The sequence below is a fragment of the Cynocephalus volans genome, chromosome 4 (genome assembly GCF_027409185.1).
Source record: "Cynocephalus volans isolate mCynVol1 chromosome 4, mCynVol1.pri, whole genome shotgun sequence".
Lineage (NCBI taxonomy): Eukaryota > Metazoa > Chordata > Mammalia > Dermoptera > Cynocephalidae > Cynocephalus > Cynocephalus volans.
Genome location: NC_084463.1, coordinates 66,199,364 through 66,224,889, shown reverse-complemented (window position 1 = coordinate 66,224,889; position 25,526 = coordinate 66,199,364). Strand labels below are relative to the sequence as shown.

General features: G+C 36.1%; 1 protein-coding gene across 1 annotated transcript; it reads right to left on the bottom strand.

Moving 5' to 3' along the window:
* Positions 1-14,776: 14,776 nt before the first annotated feature.
* Positions 14,777-21,867, bottom strand: LOC134376186 (tripartite motif-containing protein 64C-like). Its single transcript, XM_063094827.1, has 7 exons — positions 21,457-21,867; positions 21,348-21,350; positions 20,794-20,889; positions 19,824-20,066; positions 17,618-17,628; positions 17,248-17,345; positions 14,777-14,856 (listed from the first exon to the last, which is right to left on the bottom strand). The coding sequence occupies exons 1-7, from the start codon at positions 21,865-21,867 to the stop codon at positions 14,777-14,779; spliced, it is 942 nt and encodes a 313-aa protein (XP_062950897.1).
* Between the last annotated feature and the right edge of the window lie 3,659 nt (positions 21,868-25,526).

Here is a 25,526-nt window from a genome sequence, read left to right as displayed (position 1 = left end):
TGATTAATATGTAAAGATACTGGGAAACTGCTATAGGGAAAAACAATGTTTGCTAAGATCAAGCTTTTGTTGGTGGATTGACTTAACCCTTTGCAAATTGCATCATGGAATGTCCCTTTGCTTGTTACCAGCCTCTATTGTTAAACTATTACCCCACCTATGTTCTTTTTCTGTAACTTCCTGGTCTGGAAAATAAATGTGGGGGAGAACCCCAACTCATGGTTAATTTCCCAAGGAAGGAATGCCTTGCTCTTGAGGGTTCTGGGAGATTAACCCCATTGGGGTCTCTCACTGCTCAGAAGAGATGGGCTTTGAGTAATCCTTTTGCAGCTCCATCACCCAGGGCAAGAGAGGTGACAAATCCATGGGAGGCAAAGCAACAATTATCCTATTACAAGATGGGGAAGTTGGGACAACTAAGCAAGTTTACATAAACTCACAAAGTTACAGAGATGGGAAAAATATTATTAAAAAGATAAGACTTAAAAAAAAACTCAGATGACAGTACTTTGTAAAATAAAAATGCCATTAGGCAAATTAAAACTTCAGTAGAATGTTAGGAAAATAAAGTTGAGAAATTAGATTAACAACTTAGATTGTAAAATAACTGTTATCAGCATAAAAGGAGGAAACTAACTCATGATTGAAGATATTGTAAATGAAAAGTCTAATCATAATGTTATGAGCAAGGTAAAGAAAACCAGCATGGCTAAAGACCCCCAAGATTAAAAATTGCAGAAAGCTATTACCACACTAAATCTGAAAAGGGCAAAAATTCTCTAGATGAATTTGAGGGACCAACTGATGTGTATGTTAATCTGGAGAAAACATTTTTATTATAAAGTTTGAGGGTGCATTTGTGACAGTTTTAGTGAAAGCTAGAAAAATGAAACTTATCAACTTCAGGAAAAATAAATGTATTAAGTAACTGAAAATACAATCATAGTACATCTCATGGCTCATCTATGATCTCATTTTACATACAGACAATAATTGATAGAATATTGATTCAATCAAAAATATGACATAGAAAAAAGACATTGGATTATGACACCATCATGATGATGAAACAGATAATTCCCAGCATTTTTCTCTGCACAAGTAACCATATTATAACTATTAAAAAGCAAAGACTGCTAATCTGGGACCACTAGAGCTGGGGGAAGAGGAGAAGAGACCTGCAAAGTTTGCAAAGGTGCAAGAGGCCACAGTGTGAGGGTACAGAGATGGCACTTATTGTTCTGAGCCCTGACCACTTCTGGGCCACTCTGATATGGAGGCCTACAGTAGCTACAGCATAAGCATTGATGCTGAAAAAAAGCCACAGTGGCACCCTTTGCATATATCTGCTTGAAGTCTGCAGAGGAGAAGAGAGTTTCAGAGTGCCACATACCAGACAACAGGCAATATAAACTGTAGGCAGGATTCCCTAGGGCCTGACTAGGAGTAAGCAGATGCAGCTGACTGGAGAAAGGAGTCACCCAGAGGCCAGTGAGTTATCCTAAGGGATGCATATAAGGCCTGTCCCATGGGATGTGCTTGGAGTGCAGGTAAAAGGCTGGCCCTCCAGGAGAGCATTAGACTCATCATGGGTAGCTAGCTGTTCTCAGTGGAAATCTGTCACGTGATAAAACTGCAGGGGGGCACAACCTGAACAAAGACTCAGTCCCAAGTGGAATTCCCACATAGTCCAGACTGAGAAGTGATTAACAATTTGCACCAAAAGCCTTTCCCAGAGAATTAGTGCCAAAGCAGCAATTTAGCTCAAGCACAGAGCTTAGGTTCTTGTCCCCACAGGAAGTTCCACCAACTTGGGAACTAACCACAGGACAGCACATCAGTTTCAATATAGAGTCTAAGTGGTGATGGTAATTATTCAACCACCATAGAACAGGAAAAGGGGAAAAAGGGGGACAGATTGGAGACAAATCTCTGATATTAACCTGTAAAGATCTTACACAACCAAAAATCACCTATAAATCCTAGAAGACATAGCAGTTTCCTCAAATACCCAGGCATCAACCTAAAGACCCAAAGATCAAGTAAGAACACAGAAATATGTTGCCACCAAAGGAAACAAAGCTCCAGCAACAGACACAAAAGAACAGAACATCTGTGAAACAGACAGAATTCAGAATAACCCTCTTAAGGATGTTCAGGGAGTCACAAGAAAATAAAGATAGAAAATTGAGTGATATCTGGAAAAAACAATTCAGGAGTAGAATGAGAAACTTGATGAAAGAATAGAATTTATTTAGAAAAAGCAAACAGAAATTTTAGAAATAAAGAATACATTATGTGAATTGAAAAACTTGATAGAAAGCTCCAACAACAGACTTAAACAATGGAAAGAGTCAGATAAAACACACAAAATTATCCAATCAAAGGAGAAGAAAAAAGGAAAAAATAAGATAGAAATAGAGCAAATATGTGATGCTCTCAAGCAAAATGACATAATTGGCACACCCAAAGGAGAGGAAAAGGAAAAGAGGTAGAAAGTATATTTAAGGAAATAATGGTTGAATGTTTCCCAAGTATGAAGAAAGATGATATCATCCAGGTACAGGAAGCTCAGAGGTCCTCAATCAAATTCAGTCCAAGAGGAAACACCCCAAGGCACATCATAATCAAATTCTCAAAAACCAAAGACATGAAAGAATACTGAAAGCAGCAAAAGAAACCCATAACATTTAAGGAGGCCCCAATACATCTCTCAGTGGACTTCTCAGTGCAAACCCTACATTCCAGGCGAGAATGGAATGATAAATTCAGAATGCTGAAGGAAAAACCTGTCAGTCAAGAACTCTGTTTCCAGCAAAACTAAGCTTCAAATATGAAGGATAAATAAAGTCTTTCCCAGACAAACAAAAGCTAAGTAAATTTATCAACACTAGACCTGCCTTACAAGAAATGCTAAAGGGAGTTCTTCAATCTGAAAAAGACAGTGCTAAAGAATAACAAGAAAACATTTGAAGGTGCCTAACTCATTATTAAAGTAAGTTCACAGACAACATCAGAATACTCTAGTATTGTAAGGGTGGTGAATAAAGTGCTTACACTCTTAGTATGAAGATTAAAGGACAAACCTAACAAGCCACTAACATATACAACCAGCATATAAAAGGTAGGCACTATTAAAAGATGTAACTTGAAACAGCAAAAACAGGTCCAAAAGTAGGGGAGAATGATGGCAAACCACAGAGTTGGCTTTGACTTTTTTTCTTAGATATCAAACTTGAGTTGTTATTAATCTAACATAATTTGTTATAACTGTAACATGTTTTTTGTAAGCCACATGGTAACCATAACACAAAAACATAGAAGAGACATACTAAAAGTAAATAGTGATAAGTCAAAAGTTAAAGCTAGAGAAAACCACTCAACCACAAAACAAAACAGTAATACTAGAAACAAACTAAAATCTACAAAACAACCAGAAAAAAAAAGCAACATCAAAGTAACAAGTCCCTGTATATCAGTAATAACCCCCAATGTAAATAGATTAAATGTTATATTAAATTAGATTAAATGCTCCATTAAAAGACACAGGATGGCTCAATGGATTATAAAACAAGAACCAAAAATATGCTGCCAAAAAGACAGTCACTTAACTAATAATTACACACACCAGCTGAAAGTGAAGGGTGGAAGAAGATATTTCATGTGAATGGAAACAAAAAAAGAGAAGGAGTAGCTATACTTATATCAGATAAAATAAAATAGACTTCAAGACAACAAAAGTGAAAAAACAAGTTAAGGAAGGTTATTATATAATGATAAAGGGATCAATTCAAGAGTACATAACAATTCTAAATATACATGAACCCACACTGGAGCACCCAGTTGTACAAAGCAATTGCTATTGGACATAACAAGATAGACTCCCCCAACATAATATAGTTGGAGATTTTAGTGCCCCATATTCAGCAAACAACAGATCATCCAAAGAGAAGATTAACCAGGAAACATCAGAATTAATCTCTACTACAGGCCAACTTGACCTAATGCATTTATAGAACATTTCATCCAATAGTGATAGAATACATTCTTCTCAGCAGTATGGAACATTTTCTAAAATTGACCATATGTTATGACATGAAACAAGTCTCAACAAATTAAAAAAAAAATCTGTATATCAACTTGAATGACCGCAATGGAATAAAACTAGAAATCACCATCAAAAGGGAAATTAAATAAAATCCTCCTAAACAATGAATGGTTCAAAGAAGAAATCAAGAAGGAAATTAAATTTCTGTAGAAAAGTGAAAATGAAAACACAACATAGCCAAAAATAAGGGATACAGGGAAAGCAGTTCTAAGAGGGAGGTTTATAGCAATAAGTGCCTATGTCAAAGAAGAATAAAGACTCCAAGTAAACAACCTAATGTTACACCTGAAAGAGCTGGAAAAACAAGAACAAACCAAATCCCAAATTGGTAGAAGGAGAGAAATAAAGATCAGAGCACAAATAAATGAATTAGAGATTAAAAAACATTACAGAAAATGCATAAAACAAATAGTTATTTTTTCAAAAAGTAAATGAAATCAATTTATCTAGACAAAGAAAAAGAGGACTCAAAATCAGAAAAAAAGGAGACATTAAAACTGATACCACAGAAATACAAAGGATCATAAGAAACTACAAACAACTATGTAAACAAATGGTAAAATCCAGAAAAAAATGTATTAATTCCTAGACACATAAAAAACTTATGAAAGTTGGATCATGAAGAACCAGAAAACCTAAACATACCAATATCAAGTAATGAGACTGAAGCACTAATAAGTCTTACAACAAAGAAAACTCCATGACCATTTGGCTTCACAGCCAAATTCTACCAATTAAAAAAGAATACCAGTTCTTTTCAAACTCTTCATTTACTTGGAAGAGGAAGGAATATGTCCAAACTCATTTTATGAGACCAGCATTACCCTCACACCAAAACTAGAAAATGAGACAACAACAACAAAAAAATAAAACTACTAATGAACACAGACACAAAAATACTCAAAAACACTGGCCAATACAATTCAGCAAGATATTAAAATGATCATATGCCACGATCAAGTGGAATTCATCCCAGAGATGCAAGGATCGTTCAACATAAGCAAATCTATACATGTAATACATCACATCAACAGAATGAAGAAAAAAAAGCTATATGATAACTTCAATAGATGCAGAAAAAGCATTTGATTAAATCCAACACTCCATGATAAAAACACTCAACAAATTAGGTATAGGAGAGGAATGTATCTCAACACAATAAAGCCCATATACAACCGACTCACAGCTAATATCATACTGAATGGACAAATATGGGAGGTTTTGAGTTCTGGTCAAGATGGCAGAGTAGTCGGTTCCTGATGTTGCTGTCTCCCACAGAGTAACCAACTTGCAGCTATTGAGGAGCAGTGACAGGGTACCTGATATCTGCGCTGGAGTGGGCAGGAGCCACGCACCGCAGGACCCCAGTTCAGATTGCTCCCCAATGCATAGAAAAACTTTAAAGCTTCTGGGCCCACGTGCCCTGTGCCTGCCAGGCCAGAGAAGGCAGGTAGGGTGGGACTTCCAACCCAGGCCAGTCCTGCTGTAGGGAGAGACTTAAGAGACTTTGGGTTCCCACACCCCAAGCCAGCCAAGCTGGAGAAGGCAGGCAGAGCAGGACTTCTGGCCCTGTCTGGTCCCTGCCTCTGGGAGTGACTTAAGAGGCTCAGAGACCCCACACCTGGAGCCAGCTCAGCCAGAGAAGGCAGATGGAGCGGAACTTCAGGCCCAGCTAGTTCCTGCTGCCCAGAAGCGGCAGTTCCTTCAGGATCAAAGCCAGAAATCAGGGTGAAACGAGTGAACTGAGATACCCCCAGCCACAATGACAAAACACCAAAGGAAAGATACCAGAAATATGAAAAAATAAAGTACATCACCACCAAAGGTAAACAATAACTCTCAAGTGCTAGATCCTATGGAACAGGAAGTCTTTGAAATGACAGACAAGGAATTTAGAGCAATTATTCTAAAGAAACTAAATGAGATACAAGAAAACTCAGTTAGACAACACAATAAAATGAGAAAAAATATACAGCATCTGAAAGAAGAAATGTACAAAGAAATCAATGCCTTGAAATAGAATGTAGCTGAGCTTGTGGAGTTGAAGGATTCCTTCAATGAAATAAAAAACACAACATAGTTTAACCAGCACACTTGAACAAACAGAAAAGAGAATTTCTGAGCAGGAAGACAGGCTGTTTGAATTATCACAGGCAGACCAGAAAAAAGAATCAAAAAAATTGAAGAAAATCTAAAAGAGACAACTGATAACCTTAAGCGCTCAAATATCCGAATCATGGGTATTCTAGAAGGGGAGGAAAAAGGAAATGGCATTGAAAACATATTGAATGAAATAAAACCAGAAAACTTCCCAGGTATAGGGAAAGTCACAGATTTCCAGATTCAGGAAGCCCAAAGATCACCAAACACATTCAACACAAAAAGGTCCTCTCCAAGACATGTGATAATCACACAGACAAAACTCAAAGACAAAGAGAATATTAAAAGCTGCAAGAGAGAAGCAGCAAGTCACCTGTAAGGGAGCCCCAATCAGAATAATATTAGACTTTTCATCAGAAACCCTAAAAGCCAGAAAAGAATGGGATGATATATTCAAAACACTAAAGGACAAAAATTGCCAGCCAAGAACACTTTACCCAGCAGGACTCTCCTTCTGAAATGAAGGACAAATAGTATATTTCTCAGACAAACGAAAACTGCAGGAGTTTACTACTACACGACCAGCCCTACTCAAAATTCTCAAGGAAGTACTTGGTTTGATACCACAAAAACAACCATCACTGCCATGAATACACAAGAAAGAACAATACCTATCAGCAAAACAAAAATGTTAACAAAAGAGAAAAAAATAGTTTATCACCCCAAGAAACTGACAAATACAGAAGACAAACAGAAAATTGGAAAGAAAGGAACAAAAGATACATAAGACATCTAAACAAAAATCAGTAAAATCTAGGCCGTAGCAGCATGGTACTGGCATAAAAACAGACAGGTTGACCAATGGAATAAATAGTTCAGAAATCCACACATTACTGCCAACTGATTTTTGACAAAGATGCTGTCTTGGGTTGAATGTCCCCTCAAAATTTAATTCCCAATGTAACAGTTCAGGGTGGGAAATACTATTATGGAAATTGAAAGTTGAGGCCTTGAAAAGGTGATGAGATTGTAGGACCATGCAGTAGTGAATGGATTAATAATCATTGTCAGGGGCGTGGTTCTGAGGGCTTTAAAAGGAGAGCAAATGAGAGGTTCAGCCCCCTCTCCCCCCTCTCCCCCCTCACCCCCTCCCTCCTCTCTCCCCCTTCTCTCCCCCCTCTGGGTCACTGATGCTACTACCAAGACCCTCACCAGATGGGTTCCCTGGACTTTAGACTTCCCAGCCTCTGAAACTGTAAGGAATAAGTTTTGCTTTCTTTACATATTACCCAGTTCCAAGTAATTTGTTATAAGTAACAGAAATGGACTAATACAGGTGCCAAAAATATGCAATAGGAAAAGTACAGCTTATTCAAAAAATCATGCTGGGAAAACTGTATGTACACATGCAGAAAACTGAAACTAGACCTCTATCTCACCATACACAAAAATCACCTCAAATTGGATTAAAGACCTAAATTTAAAGACCCAAAACTATGAAACTGCTAAAAGAAAACATGGGGGAAACACTATGCGAAATGGGAGTGGGAAGTGCTTTTTTGAGCAAGACTACAAAGGCACAGGCAACTAAAGCAAAGAATACATAAATGGAACTACTTAAAACTAAAAAGCTCCTGCACAGCAAAGGAAACAATCAGAGTGAAGAGACAACCTACAGAATGGAAGAAAGTGTTTGTAAACTACACATCAGACAAGGGGTTAATATTCAGAACATTCAAGGAACTTAACAGCAAAAAATAAAACAAATAACCCAATTAAAAAATGGGCAAAGAATCTGAACAGACATTTCTCAAAAGAAGACATGCAAATGGCCAACAGGCACATGAAAAAAAGTGCTCAACATCACTAATCAGAGAAATGCAAATTGAAATCTCAATGAGATATCCTTTCACTCCTGTTAGAATAGTGACTGAGAATAGTGACTATTATAAACATGACAAAAAAATTACTGGCAAGCATGCAGAGAAAAAAGAACCTCCTACATTGCTGTTGGGAGTACAAATTGGTACAACCACTGTGGAAAACAATATGGAGCTTCCTCAAATAAATACAGACCTACCCTGCAACACAGCTATCCCAGTACTGGGTAAATATCCGAAGGAAACGAAAACAATATATCAAAGAGACACCTGCACTCCCATATTCATCACAGCACTTTTCACAATAGCCATGAGAGGAAATCAGCCTAAATGTCCATAAATGTATGAATGCATAAAAAAAGACTGTGGTATATAGACACAATGGAATACTACTCAGCTATAAAAAATACGATACCTATCATTTGCAGCAACATTGATGGAACCAGAAACCATCATGTTAGTTGAAGTAAAGCACAAAATGACAGATATTGCATCATCTCATTAATATGTGGAATCTAAAAATGAAAGTTGTTCTCATGGATGTAGAGAGTGGAATTGTGGTTACTGGTGGTTGGGGGCAGGCAGGAGGAAAAGTGGTGGATTAATGGGTACAAAACTATTATCTACACTAAGTGAATCATTGTGCAGTATATTCATGTACTGAAGCAACATACTGTACCCCACAAATATGTACAAATTAATGTTAGAATATTTTGAATAAGAAATTATAAAAACAAACTAAAGGCTCTGGAAAATGTGTATGACATAACCCTACCGGGAAGATGAGAAAAAGAAGCAGAAATATGTGTCTAAGAAAAATCAAACACTTAAGGAATTAAATGTCATTTCTCACAAAGTCACGAACTTTTTTTATACTAAAAAGTATCAGAATAAACATGCAAGGTTACTTCAAAAAGTCTGTGGAACGACAGAATTAAAAGATAATGCAAACCTTTCAATGAACTTTTTAGAATGCTCTCATGCTATTTAAAATCATATACAGTATGATTGGGACTGTTTTCAGAAGATATGTATAGATGAAGATAATCTCTCTCTCAACAGAAGGTCACACATAGGGACAAATAAAACATCAAAAGAAAATTGCCATTATGAAGAAATGTGCAGTTGCTACGTGAGCTAATGGAAGAAATCACTTGTCTATGTTATTTCCATTTTGTCTTCTTCACCTGTACACAGAAATACTCTGTTTACCACCCATGGACAAAACAAGGTGGGAAAAATGATTATACATATAAAGACACACTAAAATTAATCACCAAAATGAGTGACCCAAATTAGCCACTTTCAATGCTTTATTTTGTACTCTTTAAAAACCCGCACCATTTACCCCAATACAAAATAGTTATTATTATGTCAATCTTGGTTAGACTACAACCTTTAGTTCAATACTCTTGCTTTTAAATAACCTTAATGTAAAGGGTATCTATTGATGAGAGAAGAGCAATATATTCTACAATCATATCACACTTGCTATCAAAAGATCATCCACTTTAGGAAATATGTAAACCCCAAGTTAAAATGACAACCAGTGTTATCTAATATATTGTGCTTATAAAATAAATAACTGGAAGTAATCAAAATTCCCATTCTGGACCAGAATGAGTCCAGGCGATTCTCTCATTCCTGTTACTTTGCTGTGGTAACCAACGCCACATTTCCACAGCCATCACCAATTTCTGGATTGCTACTGAGCACTTTAATGACCAAGGCTGCAACCTGAAGTTTCAGGAAAGTTAGTACTTTTCACATTCTACAACAAGAGTTTCCAAGGAAGTTAAGATATCACGCCAAAGAAACTACATGATATCTAGGACTTTCTCTCTAAAAATTCACAATCTGTATGTATAAGGAATAAAAATAAAAGTTACGTCATACTATACATTTAAATAAAAAGATAGAGATTAAATTTTTCTAGCTCAAGAATAAACTGAAAGTAACTACATAATTTTTATTATCTTGGCACATTACTTCTGCTTGGGAAGCTCTTAAGTATACTGAGAGTCGAATTAATTCCTCTATTTTTTATTTTTAAGGGAAGAAAGTAGGGATTCATCTACTCAGAAACCTGTACTCGCCTGATAATTGGCCTCATCAGCATTTGTAGCAAAATCCACCCAAAATACATCGAACAAGGTCTGGGGTTCTGTTTTCTCTGGGCTCTCTGGATGGCAACTGCAACTTTCTGAGGTCTTCGCAGGCCAGCCAACTCCAAATGACTCTGAGCACAACACACTTTGCTTTTCAAACCCCTTTATGTGAGGATCCTTGTAGCCACGGTGTGATGAGTTTTTTCAGCAGGTAGGACCAGCTGAAGGACCTGTCTTCTTCTTATTGATTACATGAACTCACTAGTGCTGGTTTATCCCCATCATTGATGTTTAAACAACACCCACCTGGCAAATTCTGGTCTGAGTTTCTAGAATTTCACATTCTGCTTGCATGCTCACTCTCACCTGTGACAATATTTAATATGATGTATGAATATATGTCCTTCTCTTCCTTGATAATTTCTGCCCTCTCTACACTATGTTCTAAAATAAATACCACAGAACACTGTTGTTGGATCCTATGGTAAGAATATGTTTGGTTTGGGAAATAATCACCAAATTGTCTTTCAAAGTGTCTGTACCATTTTGCATTCCCACCAGCAATGAATAAAAGTTACTGTAGCTCCACATCTTCCCCAGCATTTGGTGTTGCCACCTCTTCATATTATTAGATGTCAATTAGTACTTGTTAATAAATTATTATTAAAAAAAATACATTAGGATAAACACCATGATAATCCGGAGTAAAAAAAAAAATCAGGAATTCCAGTTGTGTTTCTTTTCAGAGCTTGTCTTTTAGCAGAAACTGTGTTCTCTTTGCACTCTTTCAAGACCTATTTTAAAATATCCTTAGTAGATAGAATATTTGAAAGCATAGGAAATTTCACAATACAAGGAAGTTTTTTTTTCATAAGTTAGAACAAAATAGAAGGTGGGATTTCTCTATCTTCCTCTCCACAACTTCACAAAATAGAGGACAAATAGATCACAAAGTAAGCAATAAGCAAGCTGTATGAAAATCACACAGAAATGATACAGTTCAAGTATCATCTTAAACTAGGGGGATTCAGGCAAGCTTCCCATTTGAGAAATGCAGCAGAAATAGATACTTTCTGACAGAAAACTTGAAAGCAAATGTAGGTGGTAATCCTTTTAATTTAAATTTGGTACTACCAGACAGGCTTTGAAATCTGTCTGGCCAAGCCCCATTTTAGAAGAACCTTTGTCAATGTTAGGATGTCTTGCCACTTAAAATAGTACCTCTCTGAAATACAGTAAGTTGTGATTCACTGTACATTCTCCTGAAAAGAATGTGTGAAATGATAATAAAGGAAGAAGAAATATTTGTTCTGACTGCTGTTGTTACAAACTTTCTGATGACCATGTCTATTTTTCTTAGAAGTTACCACACCTCTTTCTTCAGAAAGCATTAAAACAATGGAATTGGTGTTTTTGTTTGTTTGTTTTATTTTGGATCAAAGCATGATTTATTATACATAATTTGGGGGGGTACAACGTTGACTACAATCACCTGTGTACGACATGTGTTGATCAAATCAATGTTCTAAGACACTATCCCCATTGAGTAGATTAACACAGGAGAGTAAAAATATTCTGTGAAAAAACTCTAAAGATCTGATAATAACTGATTGCACCTGAAATCAATTAGCACCACTTACGGATTTTTACACCAGATATGCTTAAAGCAGTGGTTCTCAAATTGTGGTCACCAGATCAGCAGCATCAACTGGGAACATGTTGGAAAGGTCAAATTCCAGAGACCCACCTCAGAGTTACTGAATCAGGCACCCTGGAGGGGAGCCCAGCAACATGTTTTAACAGGCCCTCCAGGTGATTCTAGGTTTTGCTGTCCTATTGCATGGCTTCTAAACTGAGCTACAGCTTTATGTTATATATTACACATAACTTCAAGTAGTAGTACACACATACCCACACCTTTAAACACACAGATACATAAATACATATAGAATAAAGTTGAGAATTTTTTATTCAGTCCCGTCTAAAAGGCTTTTGCTTCTCTCTGGGTCTAATGTGAAGACAATGATAGTCTACAATCAAGAACTCAGTTATGATGTGTATGTATATTTTCCATGTTGCTGCAAATTGTAGGATTTTATTTTTCTTTTTATAGCTAAATAGTACTCTATTGTGTATATATGTCACAGTATTTTTTATCCATTCATCTACTAGTGGGCATTTAGGTTGATTCCATGCATTGGCTATTGTGAATAGTGTTGCAATGAACATGGGAGTGCAGGTGTCTTTTTGATATAGTGATTTCATTTTCTTTGGGTATATACCAGTAGTGGGATAGCTGGGTCATAAGGTTAATCTATTTTTGTTTCTGTGAGGAACCTCCATACTGTTTTCCACAATGGCTGTACTGATTTACATTCCCAGTAACAATGCAGGAGGGTTCCCTTTTCTCCTCATCCCCATCAGCACTTGTTATTTTCTGTCTTTTTGATAATAGTCATTCTAAATGGAGTGAGGAAATACCTCATTGAGGTTTTAATTTTCATTTTCCTGATGATTAGTGGTTTTGAGCATTTGAGTTCCTTATATATTCTGGATATTAGCCTCTTGTCTGATGTGTAGTTTGCAAACATTTTCTCCCATTCTATAGGTTGTCAGTTCATTTTGTTGATAGGATCCCTCGCTGGGCAGAAGCTTTTTAGTTCGATGTAGTCTCATTGGTGTACTTTTGTTTCAATTGCCTGTGCCTTTGTAGTCTTGCTCAAAAAAGTACTGCTGAGTCTCATTTCATGTATCACCCCTCCTATGTTTTCTTCTAGTAGTTTCATAGTTTGGGGTCTTAAATTTAAGTCTTTAATCCAATTTGAGGTGATTTTCGTGAATGGTAAAAGATAGGGGTCTAGTTTCAATCTTCTCTTAGTGGATATCCAGTTTTCCCAACCCCTTGTGTTCAAGAGACGATCCTTTGCCTACTGTATATTCTTGGCACCATTGCCAAAATTCAGTTGGCTGTAAGTGTGTGGATTCATTTCCAGGCTCTCTCTGTTCCATTTTTCTATTTGTCTGTTTTTATGCCAGTAACATGCTGTGTTGGTTATTATATCTTTATAGAATATTTTGAAGTCAGGTAGTGTGATAGATCCAACTTTGGTTTTTTGTTTGTTTGTTTGTTTGTTTGTTCAAGATACTTTTAGCCATATAGGGTCTTTTTGTGGGTCCATACAAATTTAACAACAACAACAAAAAAGAATGTTATAGGTATAGCAGATTATTTTAGACTAATAATAACTTAATTTTGGTGTCTAAGAAAAAAAAACAACTCTATGCTTTAATGTCATTACCCCTTTACCTTTTGAAATTCTGTTGTTTCAAGTTGCATCTTTTAATATCTTTTATATAATTGTTGTATTTGTTGTTGTCTTCTGTTTGCCTTTAGTTTTCATACTAAGGATATAAGTGGTTTATTCACCACCCTTTCAACTTTATGTTCTCTATGTACTTACATTATTCGTGAGTTATGTAACATCAGATGTTTTCTTGCTGCTCTTTAGGCCTCTCAGCAAGGGCAGGAAATAAAATTTTCTGCCTGACATGGCCTGACCCATCTCAGATGCTAAAGGAGAGAAAAGCCAGGAAGTCCCAGTTCAGGGAGCTCCTTGGGTCAACTTAATTTATAACTTGCATTACAACAAAACAAAAACAACAACAATGGTAAAAATGAGAAAGAAAGAATTTTTTAAAAAGAATAACTCATATTCCCACTCTTCTACAATTTGGCAATTAAATATAGATGACCTTTTTGTTCTTATATATTTCTCACCAAATGACTCAGCTATGGGAATGCAATATTTGGAAAGAGTGGGAATTATTGTCTGGTCTTTCAATCTTCAGAAATAAATGTATATATACATTTCACATGGAAAATCTACTAAGTCTTTAAAATTTTGATTTTTGAAGGTGATCTTAGATTTCAAAAGCACAATCTCTCTCTCTTGGGGGCCTACAGATAAAAATCTCAAGGGCTTTATTTTCCAATTCTTAACCAATTTTATTAGCACAATTATTTTCTCATTGAAGTACAGAAGTGTGTATTTATTAAAAAAGTAATATATTTTTAAAAAATATTAACTAGGTTTTTCTAGGGATGATATTAAAGCAATTTTATTTTATCCTTTTTTCTGTATTTTATAAAATGTTAATGAGAAGACTGTGGTATTTGTGTAATCAGAAAATAAAATATATATTTTTTGGTCCCACTTATTTGTAAGAAAATAGAATGGTTGATCCTTACAGTTTTCCAGGCATTTGGGGCTAATTTCTAGCCCTGCATAGAAGACAGACCTCTATGTTTCCTGAGGAAAATCTACACCAGATTCTACAAAGGTGATTCTATAAAGTGATATAAAGGTAAGATTCAGTTTTGAGTTTCACGTTCCTTTGAACTTTTCTCTGGTAACTACTGCCATCATCCAGGTGAAAATAAGGTAGGACTCTTTGACAAAATTATTCTCAACAAACCCTTATCTGGTATCTTTTCCAATAAATCTAGAAACTTGAGATGCTGAAACTAAGCTCTGGGAAAAGTTCTGGGTGGTTGGCAGAAGCCAAGAATGAACAATGCTTCAATAATCTGGTTTAGAAATTTCACTTTCCTCACCTTCAGCACATGCTTTTCTGCAGTATCCTGACTTGAGGCTGCACTCTAAGGAATACCCCATGTTCGGCAACAACCACATAAGAGCAGACCAGGCAGAGCCCTCCATCCATATCCTGTGTGTCACAGAGAAAGGTTTTCCCTCTGCACCCTCCACAAGGCTTCTTCTCATTTGGGTGGCCTTTTTGAGAACTTCCCCTTTTTATGCAGATTAATATCAAAAATGATTTTGCCCAGTATTTACTAAATATGATTTGTAGATGCACAAACAAAAAGAACCTAAAACACAAAAATTATACCAAATTGGATGGTGCAATGTGGAAATATGGGCCTTCAATTTCCACTATAAGTATACCGTGCTGGTGGTGAGGTGAGAGGAAGTGTTGGAAAAAGCAGCTGCCCTGAGTTATCCTGGGCTTCATAAACCATCAGAAGGACCAGGAGACCATGTGGCTTTTCCCAGAATGGCAGTGTTACATGAAGACAGCACCTGGTGTATTATTCAGGGTTCTCCAGAGAGACAGAAACAAAAGTATATGTCTGTAATAAATATATGGCAGTGGATTTAGTAGGGGAATTGGCTTACAGGATTGTGAAGGCTGAGGAGTCCCATGATAGGCCATCTGCAAACTGGATGCCCTTTAGCGTGGCTCAGTTGAAGTGTGAAAGCCTCAGAACAAAGGAAGCCAATGGTGCCGTTGGTTTAAATGCTGGAACACAAGAGCTGAAGAGTCTTGAGTTCTGATGTTCACAGACAGAAGAGCTGAATGTATCCCAGTTCTTGCAGATAAAGAAAGATTCATCTTTTCCTCTGTTTTTTTTTTTTTTTTCCCTCTCAGGGTCTCCAGCAGATTGGATGGTGCCCACTCATCTCGAAAGCACATCTTTCCCACCTAGTTCATTCAGGCCCACGTGCTAATGTCTTCTGGAAACACCCTCGTAGACACACCCCAAAATATTGCTCTACCAGCTTTCTAGCAAAAAGGGATGCTGTATATAAGGGAAATTTTAGCAACATTAATAAAGCACACAGTTCTACCTTCATAATCCATGAATACTCCTATTAGATCAATCACCCTTGGCACATAATGCCATAAAAATGGGGAGATGGAAAAGACATTGCAGTGAATGTCCTCCTTAACACATCCAAGAAGAAAGAATCCCTCCTTCTCGTCTATCTTATCATAACTATTCTTCTCTTTCTAATAATCATTACAGACACCAAAAGACAAATTCCAAGAGTCCCCCACATCCACCTCCCAGTAATGTCTGCCAGAGGTAAAAGTCTGCACACCCCACGCAAGAAAACATCCAGGTTTTGGAGAGATATAGGATGCATCATGAGGATCACATCCAAGACTAGTCCTTCTCAACTCTCCAGATAGGAGGACTTGACTATTGACTCTTTGAGGATCCAGAGAAACATCCACTCAAAAAAGAAAAAGCATACATAGACATATATGTAAATAATGAAAATTTAAAGCCCTGAGATAAAAGTTGTTCTACCAAAAGGTTAATTTCCTGAAAAATATAAGGTTACAACAGTGAGAATAGCTTAGGTTGTAATATCTAATAAATTATAGGGATGATGAAAACATCTACAGAGCAAACAAATCCCTAACCAAAAATATTGAAAATTTTTGAGAATTCAAATATTGAGAGTCAAATGTAAAATCAATCTCTTTCAATTCAGTTTTCAAATCAAAATAGCCAGTAATTTATCTCCTGAACTTTCTTTTTAGTTATACAGGTTAGTATCAGAAAGACATTTCTTATTTCTAAGTAATAGTGTCATCATTTTGAATGAGATGTGAAGATATTCCCTTATCTAAGAACCTCTAAGGGAACTGGAAGAAAATCTATATGTCCATATGTGCATTTTGAAATATAACATGCAGCTTTTTATATTGTAAGCTGAAATTATTTTTGTTTTTATTACTACTTTAGTCTATAAGAAATTCCTTTTACGTTTTTACATTGTAACTCATATTTTTTACATTATATGAATACAATCTATCCACTGTGAAAAAAATTAAAAACAAACAAGCTCTAGCAAGCTATATATCCCCCCAAAATTGCTTAACAATTCAAAATTAAATATACTGAATAAATGTATAATTTTGTATGTAACAGTGAGAAATTAAGCTGAAATCTGATCACTGATCCATTTATTAAAATTTTCATTTTCTATGTGTCATTCCTTTTACTAACTGTATGACTCACTACATATGAACCTGGGTCATATTTATGTTTTGCACTATCATTAACTCTTGATATTGTAAATCTGCCTGTAAGGACATACTCAGTTAAAGGATTGCATAGTTATATGATTCATTTCTGAAAATATCTAAAACCATTAACAAAGGGGAAAATATTTCTCACGGGCTCCTAACAATAAATACTAGATCACGGGAATACAGCCAATGGGTTGACACTCACCTTGGAAGTGGTTGAGCCCATCCATCAGTCCAGTGATAGGCCCCACACTGATCTCTGGATGCAAAGGTTGGGGCGTATGCACCAGCACTGATGTACTCCTGCAAGGACAAAGATGCAGGGCAGCCATAAAAAATATTATTCTTATATATAAGAGACTTCATCAGAATACTTTTAATGCACTAATTTTGAAATTTAAAAATTACCACCTTGTCAAATTCTTATTCACAATTCCTGAATTTTTAAGTATATTGCTAAAATGTCAGCATTTAGTCTAATTGCTCCTGCTATTGCCCAGAAATCTGTAAAGATCCTTAGTCTCTTATGCCCTTGAGCATATTCAGGAATGAAATTCTGGTGTCCATTAGCAAACTTCGCTGAAATCTCCATCTGGAAATGAGGGGTTCTCTGAAGACTGGTGTGTCTGTTGCTATCTTCACAGGGTAGAAATTGCGGAACTTCTCCAGACAGGGAGATCTGCTTCCTAAAGCAGAGCTTTCCTAGAGGAAAACACAGCTGTTAACACCTTAAGGGTTTGTTTCATCTATTTTTCAAAACTTGTGCATATAGAGTCTGTTAGTATACTCTCTTTCTCTCTCTTCCTTTCTCCCCAGCATCTGCTGGCAACCTCTGTGAGGTATTTGACTTTTTCACCACCTACAAAACTCAGCGGTCCTCCTTCATACGTGTAGGCTTTGGAGAACTAAAAAAAGTCAGGAATGAAGGGACAATTTTTTATCATTTTGTTTGTTTGTTTTTGCAACATTTGTATTAAACCTGCCAAATAAAATCACTCAGCATGACACTAAAAAGATGTATACCTGGATGGGAGAGGGGAAAAGTAGATCCAGGCAGATATTGAATTAATATCCCAATAAATTATGCCATCACTTTAGTAGATCCTGCCTGATATTTGGGGAAACTCTGAAAGATCATCTGCTGGAATCCAGGTACACACTCACCTGTGCATTATGTCTCCAAAAGCCCGTGAGAAGAAAAATGAAACAGTGCTTTTCACAAGATACCTCTTCCACTAGGTCCGGGGTAAGATTGTGAAATGGTTTCAGAAGTTATTATTTCCCCACTGTCTTTCTTCCTGGGAAGCATTTTCTATGTCCTAACAACAACAACAACAACAACAACAACAACAACAACAAACAACAACAAGAAGAAGAAAATCAGTCTACCCTACTGTCATAAATTAATGTCCTGGTAAAATCTGATTTTTGAAGACATTCTCAGTGTGAGACAAGGGGGAGGAGGCCTGGGGAGTCTCTGTGCTCTGCTATAACTATGAATAAGTTAATGAGCCATCGTTCCCAGGCCCTAACTAATTCCAAAGTTGGTATACCCCAAAATGATAGTAATGCAAGCCTAGATTCCCAAATTGCTCCATCTTTCTATGTCCATGAGTTAACCTAAATGTCAATAAACAGCTTATTCTTTTTCGAATTTTCAAAAAGTCAAAATATATTATTAATTTTTAGGTGGGAAGTATTTCTTGAGGATGTTACCTTAACCATTCTACAAAATTCTGTTGTTCATGGATAAAGTAGGAGGGATCTCTGGTTTGTAGAATCCCTTAGAGAGGCAATGTCCTTGAAACTAAGTAGCTGCAGTTTTAGAACGATGTTTTTGGAAACAAATGATGAAAATAGAATAGGAGATGGATTTCAGTTGAGACAGAAAAATAACTTCACATGAATGTTCAACATCCTGATACCCCATTTGTCAGTCATTACCTGGAACAGCTCCATATCTGTTTCCTTCAGTTCCTCATATGTCCTTAATATCTCCCTCTTTGGAGCCATTCTGAATTTACTTTCCTCGAGTTGCTAAAAAATGTCCTTGCCCTCCTTTCATAGTCTCTCTAACTGATGTTGCTCCTCTTCATGAAGAATTGCAGGCATCTTCTGACGTTCAGCTGTGGTTGCTTCTCTCCTTAAACTCATAACCCTGCAATGACACTGGGGTAGTCAAACCATCAACCTATTTCTCCATCTCCTACGGAATCTCATTGATTCTGTTTTGTATCAATTATTTTTAACCCTCCAAAAAAATTTTATTCCAATTTTTTTTGCATTAGTCTACTTCCAGGGAGAGGTCTGACCACTTATGACAATTGAAACAAAACAGGGAAATATATATAATAGACTGCATTAAAATTGATTACAGAATTCTGTAAACCTTGAGTTGACAAGAGGCAAAGCCTCAATGTCTTCAGCAAACTGCTTTTGTGTGGGACAGCAGGGAGTGATGATCGATTAGGGGACATAAATGGAGCATTACCTCAGCAAAGTTGACTTTCCTCTGATCACACCGGTTGGCTGATTTTGTATAATCTCTCTGTGTGGATAATACTCCCAGTCTCCTGAAGAGCAGTCTATCCTATGCTATTTCATAAAATGGCAAAACTCGCCCGGGGATTACCAGAATATGCATAAGTAAGTGATTGAACAAACATAACGACGGGAGACAAGGAGCACATATCACTCAGCTGAGAGAAATGGCATATGCAGGGGACATTTCAATGTCTGGACTGCGTTGCCAAGAAAGCATTCCCGTGTCTCAGGATGGACCCTCCCCCTCACCTGGAGCAGCTCCGCGGCAGGCTTCTGGCACGTCTCAGCCAGCTCTCTGTGCATTTCTTCTAGGTGTTCTTTCTGTTGGGTCATCCTGACTTCACTGCTCCTGAGTTGCTGGAAAGTCTCCGCTGCGTCTCTGTCTATTGTCTCTAGATGGAGTTGCTCCTCCTCGTGGAGAAACAGATGTATCTTCTGACATTGAATTTTGATCGTCACCTTCTGTAAAGCCACATAGTGCTGCAGAGATATTCAGTTAAAAAGATCACATGTCCTCATTCTCAACAGAAAACTTACAACTTCAGGTATGATTTCCTTACAACTTACACCTTCAAATATATCAAGCAAATCATTTCTAAACTTTCTGCCTCAGACCTTCAAAGGGTCTTGAATATTTTCCAGTCTTTTCTGGCCATCCTTTATGTTTCCCACCCACTCTTCCTATTTAAATCAAAATTTACAGAGTCTGAGCTTCTCTCCCTATGATGCTTCTACATAATTCTTACTACACCAATTACTTTCTCTACTTCCTGAATCTTCTTACTTTCCTGTTGTTCCTTTGCCTGATTTTTCTAAATATTTCAACATATTTAAGTATACATCATATTATATAGATTTTTAAAAATTACTGTATTTTTCTGCTATGTACTATTCTATTTCTCTTCTCTCCTTCACACTAAAACTTAAGACAGTTCAAGGCTGTCTTAACCTCAGTGTTGGAGAAGGTTTATCCAAACCTTCAAAGTTGAACTATAAATACCTATCACGTCCCGTTTATCCAATATACTAGTATTCTTTGCATTAGTTTGTGTTGATCTGTATACTTGTAATAACTGATGTACCACTTGAAACCACTACTTTTCCTGGGAAGAAACCACTATCCTTTAACGTGTAATTTGACTTTAAATAGTATAAGCCAGCATTATGTCAATTTGCATAAAAACAAATAAAACATTTTCATTCTTACCGCTAATGAATGGATTTTACTAGTTTCCTGATTTAGATGGTTTTGCATTTCCTGAGTCATTTTCCGTATGGTGTCCATTTTCTTTAGAAATTTCTCCTGCAAAATAACCAAGAGCTTTAGTGACAAAGAAGATATTGTAGATTTCATCCCATTATCTATAGGAAAATCTGTGGTTGAGCGAATAGTAGTCTTGAGTTAGAATGGAGTGGTCAGGTTTTTCCATGATAAGCAATTTGATTCTAATATTTGGGATATTAAATGTGACGGAAATATTTAATAGAGAGTTTTAAGTCACCCTGCAGATAATATAATCCATCTCCTGAGAAATTTGTTTTTATATAATCTTTCTATAAAGGAGTTCTGCTTGCAGCAGAAGCCAGTATTCCTGCTACTAGCCACCTGCTCCACATCCGCACCAATTCCCCATATTTGGACAATGTTCCTAAGGAAAATTCCCTTACTGAGTGCTAAGCCCAACCATGATTATAGTATCACATTGATTAGCAACATGGAAAGGACATATCGATAGCTTGGGATTTATATTGAAAAATTACCACCTCCAACATCTCCATTCTCATCAACTTCATTATCATAAGTCCTCATCTCTCTCTCTCTGATTTAGAATCCTATAGATTCCAAATTTGCTTTAGGGGTATCACATACCCGGTATTCCTCCGCAGCACATTCTATCGAACTGTGGCTGTGAGCCCTGTGCTCCAGTGATTCAGAGCAGGGTCCACAGAGCAGGTTTCTGTCCACTTCACAGAAGAGCCCCTTTGCCTCCTTGTGTGCCACACAGATCTGGTCCTTAGAGCTGTCAACGTGACAAGGCCTGGCTTGTCTAGCAAGTGAAGCCAGCCTCTTGAGTGCAATATTGGTTTTGAAGTCTGGCTTCTCTGATATTTCCCTGCACTCAGGGCAGCACATTGACGTTTGGGCTTCCTCCCAGCAGAGGTATAGGCAGGGCCTGCAAAAGCTGTGACCACAGTTGATGGTGACAGGGTCTATGAAGTAGTTTATGCAGATGGAGCATGTGAGCTCACTCTGGAAGGCTTGCAAGGTATCTGAATCCATGTTTCTGAAAATAAAATCGAAAAAAAATTTAAAGAGAGAGAGAGAGGAGATAAAGTTATTCTTGTGGAAGTTATTCTTTGGAAAAAAGCTTTTGGATAGTTCTACTTGTCTGCTTGAGCTCTGTCCAATCTACACATTAATTTACCCTCAGTAGAAACCTAGGCTTGATAAATATAGACAGACTGGATTTATACTGTGATACAAATGAGAACGTGAGATGAGATAGCCCTCTCATATCCTTTTTGTTTAAAAAAAAAAGCAGTGTTCTCAATCATACCTAAATTACTTGGACAAGCTTAAATCTTGGGGCAGAGGGTAAAAGTTGGGATGATACTAGAGTTATTTGTATTAGCTGATTAATCCAGAAGCACTTCCAAAATCTCTCTGTCTCTCTTTTTTTCTCTCCCAATGACTCCATGATTGTAATAAACAACACAACTCCTAGTCTCTCTGCTAATAGTCCATGCTCTCTGCCTCCTATGTCACTGATGCAGTTTTCCAAAGACGATGAAAAATTGATTCAGTTTACTCTAATTTAATCAACGTTAACTTCAACTTTCAATGCCTAAAACTATAAACAGTTGAATTTATTCTTTTAACTTAAAAATCAAACTCATCCTTTCAAAAAAAGCAAAATGTAAAAATTATCTATTATTTCTAGTTTAGGAAAACAGTTTTCCCAGAGTCAATTCAGACCATCAGAGAGAGTACCTTTACTTTCAGAAAAGGTAAATAGTCATCCTACAGTGATAATCAGTAACAATTAATCGATTACCTTTTAAAAAAAATAGATAAACACAGGGCTTTCTGCTCTACACTAAAGAATGCAGAGATAGGTTAATGAACCACAAATTAATCTTTATTTCCAATATTTCCTATGGTGATCAATGCTACTTCTTGGGAGCCCTTACCAGTTGGTTGGATTGTTTTTGAATACTTTTCAAATTTTAGTCTGCAAACTGAAGAGTTTAAAGAGACAGCAAATAGGAATTTTACAATGTTTTGTAATGAATTCAACACATTTTATGTTAATGTGTATAAAAACTAGTATATTAACACATTATATTTAACATTTTAGGTGGTTATGGGTTTCATAGTTGCATAAAAACTGCAGAAAATTATTTTTAAGGCCTAAAAAAAATCTAATATAGAAACTAATGGAATAAAAATAAATCAAATAACTTAATATAACTCAAACCATATATTACAAATGCTCTAGTTACAGATACTTTACATTGATGTCATTTAAAATAATTAGGAGCTACTTATTTGATTAACAAGACCCAAATGGGCTGACAGGTAAATTTAAAGTATTTCTGTAAAGAAAAGTAAGCATGAAGGCCTTTACTCTCAATTCCATACGCACCAGAGTCTACTATGAGCGGTCTCACGACTGGAACCTCTGGAAGATCTGTTGATATCAAGGTCAGCAGTAACTCTCAGCTCTTCAACACCTGGCAGCTGGAAATTCTGTCGTCCCTGGAGAAGAGGTCTTCTCTGCACGAGTGTGCTATTTAAGTGATTAGATTCACCTAAGACCACACCCACTTCTAGGAAATAGATGATTAAGTTATGCAGAAAGGTGTGAAACTCCTGATTGGATTTACAAACTATAGAAATCAACACCGGGGGCTGAGAGTAACAGTAGAGGAGGTTTGTGGTGAGACTAAAAAACGTTGACCTGATGCAGGTTTTTCAAAGAGATATTTTAAATGAAGCAATTATTTCATTAAATAAATTTTTATTCTATAAGAAATGACCTCACAATTTTTAACATTTGGTTTGTTACTCTACTTTTAAATTTATAATTATTAATTAAGTTCCCAGCCATTCTTTATCTGAATATGTCCGACAATAAAACATTAACTGAGATAAACAACACATCTGACTGTGTAACTGTATCACTTTAAAAAGTGCATCTAGAAACACAATTGTATTTTAAACTACTGTATCTTTAATAGTTGATGGAATTACTTATAATAATTAACTTGTAATGATTAGTTATATAAAAATAAAATCGATTTTTTGGATTCATTCACCTTGATGCATAATTTGAAATCAGATACTTTACACATGTATATATACATATATGTGTGTGTTCATATACGACATCCACCACAACGTGTGTATTTATATTAAAAGTACTATATGAGGCTACTTCAAAAAGTTTATGGAAAGACTCGTACATCTCTTAATTCATGTCTCTCAATTTTTACATAAACTTTTTGAAGCACTTTCGTATATAATAAATAATTATTTAAACAATGATTATGTATATACTCATCTTTAATAAATAACATTTAGAAAATTATTTACAATAGGTGTCCCACACTACCTATATTTTGTTGTCACCTATCAGAGTTTAAGAAATTAGCAATGCTTATGTATAAGTTGTGTCAATAAGTTATCTAGCAACTGGGGATTTATATCCTTTTTAGAAACCTATGAAAATAGTTTAATCCTGTTAGAAATTGGAAAAGTGAACAACTAAATAAATGTCACCATTTAAATATAATCAGATTGAAAAAAATTATAAAAGCTAGCATATCCTAGAAAGAGATGAAGTGTTTGTCCTCTTACCAATATATAGTGATATGAATTAATAAGTTTTCTTAAGTGTCATCTGACCAGCAATTATTCTTCAAAAAAAGGTATCCTAGGAGATTAAGAAAAGGTTATCATATGTGTGGACCTTTCCAAAAACTTTTTCTTTGAAAACTGCCTCAATCATTTCTTACAATGTTGCATATCATCCACGTAAATAGAGAGAGGAAAGACATTCTAGTATTCTCATTTTTAAGTAATTAAAGGGTCAATGGTATAGGATACCTTCCTTTAGTGTTGTTAAATGGAGCTTCCCCATAAGAGGGACTTATCCAACATTTGCTTACAACATCACAGTTGTCCCCCAGTATCTGTGGGGAATTAGTGCCAAGACCCCCCTCAGTTACAAATTCTGAGGATGCTCAATTTCCTTATATAAAATGGAGAAGTATTTTATATAACTTATGCATATCTCCTCATATAATTTAAATTATCCCTAGATTAATTATAATACCTAATAAAATGTAAATGCTATGTAAATAGTGTAATACTTTGTGTTTTTATTTGTCTCATTTTTTATTGTTCGATTTTTATTTTTCAAATATCTCCAAGCCAGGGTTGGAATGAAGGGCTAAAATGAAGGGCTATGCCAGGATCATGTATTGAATACACAATATGGTAAATATGTCAAATCTTCCCAAATAGAACTATAGAGTAAATACCTTTCCAATTAATGGTCATATAGAGCTTTTTAATGCACGTGTGTGGAAAAGGAGAATTTGATTTATAATAGTGTATGTGTGACTGGGGCTCTTAGAAGATGCTTGTACTCTAGAGTGTAAGGGACAGGCTGCAACACTAAAAAGGAATTAGTGCTGCATTATCAGTCTTATCAACTCCATTCTTTCCGTACCTATAGACACAAATGAAACTGCTACTACATTGTTGCAAATGGCAGAGTTTCATTTTTTATGGCTAAGTAGTATTCCATTTTGTATATATATATATATATATCACATTTTATTTATCTAATTATCTGTTGATAAACATTTAGTTTGGTTCCAAATCTTGCTATAGAGCCACGATAAACACTGGAGTGCAGGTATCCCTTTCAC